This window comes from Entamoeba dispar, genomic scaffold (genome assembly GCF_000209125.1).
Source record: "Entamoeba dispar SAW760 scf_1105229461319 genomic scaffold, whole genome shotgun sequence".
NCBI classification, from domain to species: domain Eukaryota; phylum Evosea; order Mastigamoebida; family Endamoebidae; genus Entamoeba; species Entamoeba dispar.
The window spans coordinates 1-4085 of record NW_001854633.1 but is presented as its reverse complement, the minus strand read 5'-3'; the positions used below and the strand labels follow the sequence as shown (position 1 = coordinate 4085).

General features: G+C 25.5%; 4 protein-coding genes across 4 annotated transcripts in view, besides 4 other annotated features; 3 read left to right on the top strand and 1 right to left on the bottom strand.

Annotated features, from left to right (window-relative positions):
• EDI_109010 (uncharacterized protein) overlaps positions 1 to 40 on the top strand; it is a gene marked incomplete at both ends in the record, with an annotated part of 1189 nt that extends 1149 nt beyond the window's left edge. The window contains one exon of the mRNA XM_001733370.1: positions 1 to 40. This exon is cut by the window's left edge and continues 370 nt beyond it. Within this exon, the coding sequence (XP_001733422.1) occupies positions 1 to 40 (40 nt within the window).
• A 359-nt stretch (positions 41 to 399) lies between these two features.
• Positions 400 to 427: a sequence feature (AT_rich).
• A 25-nt stretch (positions 428 to 452) lies between these two features.
• Positions 453 to 1248, bottom strand: EDI_109000 (uncharacterized protein; the record flags this gene model as incomplete). Its single annotated transcript, XM_001738402.1, has 2 exons — positions 453 to 988; positions 1038 to 1248. 2 exons carry the CDS (start codon positions 1246 to 1248, stop codon positions 453 to 455), a joined length of 747 nt encoding a protein of 248 aa, XP_001738454.1.
• Positions 1249 to 1291: 43 nt separating this feature from the next.
• Positions 1292 to 1331: a sequence feature (AT_rich).
• A 66-nt stretch (positions 1332 to 1397) lies between these two features.
• Positions 1398 to 3179, top strand: EDI_108990 (uncharacterized protein; the record flags this gene model as incomplete). The annotated part of the gene is made up of 1 exon (XM_001738401.1): positions 1398 to 3179. One exon carries the CDS (start codon positions 1398 to 1400, stop codon positions 3177 to 3179), a length of 1782 nt encoding a protein of 593 aa, XP_001738453.1.
• Positions 3007 to 3035: a sequence feature (AT_rich).
• Positions 3180 to 3338: 159 nt separating the features above from the next.
• Positions 3339 to 3360: a sequence feature (AT_rich).
• A 317-nt stretch (positions 3361 to 3677) lies between these two features.
• On the top strand, positions 3678 to 4071 carry EDI_108980 (uncharacterized protein; the record flags this gene model as incomplete). The annotated part of the gene is made up of 2 exons (XM_001738400.1): positions 3678 to 3770; positions 3838 to 4071. 2 exons carry the CDS (start codon positions 3678 to 3680, stop codon positions 4069 to 4071), a joined length of 327 nt encoding a protein of 108 aa, XP_001738452.1.
• Between the last annotated feature and the right edge of the window lie 14 nt (positions 4072 to 4085).

Sequence of the window (4085 nt, the reverse complement as noted above, 5' to 3'; positions counted from 1 at the left end):
CCCCTGGAAAATTAGATCATTCGACAATGGCATTAGTTAGAGTAGAACTTAGAAATGATAATGATTTCTTTTATATTGATTCATTTATACCATCTTATAATTATAAAATAAATCCAAACGTTAGTGATACAACAATTTATAGAAGAAGTAAAATCAGAAGAGAACATCCTCAATTCTTTGTTATTAATAAAGATTTTGTTAAACCTAGAACTTCAAGTATGTCAAGAACTTTTCATTTAAAAAGTCCTATTAATTCGTTTCATTCAACTAGTAATTCAGCTTCATTATCTCCTTCATCTGGATTATGTATATCACCATTAGATTTACAATTATCACCAGAATGAATAAACGTTTTTCTTTTTACTTAAACTTTACTACTACTATTCTAATTGTACTTTGTTTTAATTATTAAATTAATTTTTAAAAAGAAAAGGAATCAATTAAATATTCATTCATTGTAAACTCATCCTATATGAAAGGAACTTGAATGAGAATCTACTACTAAATGAGAACAATAATATTATCATCATATATCTTATTAAATCAACAGTATCAAATGGTAAAGTATATACTTCTAAATCTAGTCCAAATCCAGCTAAGAAGAATACATATACTTTTACTACAACAACACTAAATATGAAAATTATGAAATTTAAAATAAATGAGATAAATGTTTGTTTACCTACTACAAATGAAATGTATTGAATATCCCCTTCATTTATTTGTTTTACAAAATATTGAATATAAAGAGTATCTAAGAAAACATAAATAAATGAATTTGATATTCCAAAGAAGATTCCAACAACTGAAAATAACATAGAAAATTCATCAACTTCATATGTATCTTCTTCATTAATTAATCCATTTTTTAATGCATTCATTGAATAATATCCAATTAAAATTGACATAACAAAAATTGTACTGACTCTCAAAATAGATTGTGTTGATTTAAATAACTTTGAATAATCATCTAAATAATTACTGTTATCTAATAGTTATTATTTTATTCATATCATTTACTTTAAATTTAAACAAACTATTACAAATTAATGATAAAACTAATGTATTTATCATCATAAGAACTGAAAAAACAAATGAATTCCCTAATGCAGATAATGTTGATTGTCCAATAATAAAAAGAATTGAAAAAGCAAGTGTAAATGTAACAACAACAGTTACTCCCATAGAAAATCCTGTTCGAAGCATAAATTCTTTCTTTTTATTTTGATCAAACCTTGGAGCGTTCATCTGAACTTAACAATAAAACAGATGGGCTTTTATAGTTTCATTCTATTTTAATTTATTATTATAATTTATAATTTTTTTATTATCTGTTTCTATTTATAGGAACTATAAATAACAAAATTATGAAAGTTTAAAAAAAATCTCGTTATTTAATGGACCCTTTACAAATTGGACCATCTGATGTTCAAATTCATCTTGCTTCTACTCCTTATCTCTATCATTACACACTAAGATGTATGAAATCATTTATTGAATCTATTAGGCCAAATGTTAATGTAATAGGAAATTTTATTTCAATGACATTATCATTTTTCCCTCCTTATCCTTTTGCAAAACAAATAATCATCAATAGACTCTCCTCTATTAAGTCACGACAACTTAAAATAGACGAAGTTTTCCATAATCATCTCCTTGCTCGTGGACAAGCTTTACTAGCAAGACATGGAATTTTAGGGTGTATATTTAAAGATAAGTTTAACAATAAATTAAATGTTGTTACTGACGAATATGATTTATATAATGCTAAGACCTTATTAGAAAGGAGTACTTATGTTGTTCTTATTCTTCGAGTACCAACAACAAATGATAATATCACCTGTACTCAAGTTGCAAAACGAATGTATCTCGGTGTATTCACTAAACAAGATGCATTTATTTCTAGAAGAAAGTTATGTTCCAATTCAATAAAACAAGACATTCAGTTGTCTCTACCTTCAATGAATATTATAAGATCTTATGAATATGTTGACAAAAAGAAAGAAGTTATTCCTACAACCATTCCTACTGAAAAATCTAATATCTCTTCTTCAGTATTTGATGGTGATGATTTTATTAAACCTCAAGAAACTACTCTTGAATTAAAAGCAAAAAAAAAAGTTTTGAGAGAATACACTCCCAAATATACATTAAAAACTAAAAAGAAATTTATTGATGAACAAAGTGAAATCAGTGAAAGGGATCAAGCGTTTCAAAGAATTAATAATTTGTATAGTGGTCTTAAGGAACAAAAAGAACTTAGTAAAGAAGATTTAGAATTAATTGAACAAGACAATGCCTTCCATTTTTATGGATATGGAGACGAACGAAATGTTGTTAAGCAAAGTCAATTACAAAAGAAATTCTTTGTTGATTTAAAAAATGTAAAAGAAGATGTTCAAGAAGAAGGAAAAGATGGCACTGAACAACCAAATAATGTTATTCAAATAAAAGACCAATTAAATAACGAAGTGACTCTAAAAGAACATAAATTAAATCCACATGAAGAAAATCCATTAATTGAACTTGCTGGAGAAAGTGAAGACTATACAGTTGAAGTTGGTTTAACTCTAGAACTTCGTCATATTCTAAAATGGGATCAAGCAGATATCCAAGCACTAATGGAAAGATGTGAAGTTGACTATGATGTATTTGATGAAAGTATTGTTGCAAAAGGCCCTCAATCTAATATCTTTAGTCGAGCCATAAGAGAATTATCAAAAGAAGTTTTTATTGAAGAAATTGAATTACCACTTCAACCACAAGTTTGTGGTGCTTTAGTTATGGCTTTAAATGGAGAAATGACTGATTGTTCTGCTTGGTATTTTGGGGAAGTTGAATTACAATTTGAGGATGAAGATCAATTTGTTCATTATATTGAAAAAGAAGTACTAGATTTATTAGATGAAGAAGAAACAAATGAACTTATTTCATTAACAGCAAAAGATAAGAAGAGTATGGAATATGGAACTGAACGATTAAATGAATTAACAAAGAATTATCGAGAATTTAAAATTAATATAAAACAAAAAAAAGAAATCACTCAAAAGATTAAAAAAGATAAAAACAATTACATATCTACTCAAATATTAATCTGTTATAAAGAACAGTGGTATCTAATATCTTTCAATCAAAATATTCTTGAATCATTACAACGTGAATTGTCTTTTAAATTCTAACTCTTATAGTACCTCTTATTTCTCTTTTTATATTTGTATCTATAAAAGAGAAAATACAAATATCTAAAGTATGACAATAGTCATCATTTTGATGATGGCCATTATCAATAAGATCTAATGCTTATTCTATTACCATGATAGTAATAAAACTCTTTCTTGATTTAATTTTTATTATTATTATCCTTTATCAATTTTTGCTACTATAAATTAATTGCTCCTTTGTTCTGTCTGTTCTTTCTCAAATCCCTGTATGTTCTCAACAATCGAAATGTTATCAATGAATTGTTTTTTATTAATGTTACGGTTTTTTGATGATAGAGAATAACTTATTCATTAAAACAAAAACTATCCAAAAAAAAACAGAATTGAATAACAAAAAAATGAAAAATTGTTTTTATTATTTTCTGTTCTTACTGAAGTGTGGATTTTTACATATACAAAAGAAGAAAACTCTCATTCTTTCAACTTCAAAACTAATACCAAAGATAATAAAGAAATATGCAACAAATTCAACTCTCTGAACAACAAATAAGAAAGTTCATTGAAACATCAAAAGGACTTTCAGAAACAACTTTTAAAACATGGTTAACTGTTTGGAAGTTATTTATCTTTATTACTAAGTAGAAAGTAGAAATAAAATTTATTAACTATGAGATAGGCAAAACTCAGTAATTTTCAGGAAGAAATGAAAAAACTTATTTTAGCATTAGTTTCTGAACAACAAAAATATAAAAATCATATAGAAATTAAAGATGGAGAAAACATTGCAAATACTATTATTTCTATTTGGAATAGTTGTATTAGTTTAATTGATATTATATCACATGAAAAAACACTAACAATGATGTTACAAATCATTTATAATTGTATGAAGCAGTTTGTTAATATTTAAAATACTAAAAAAAA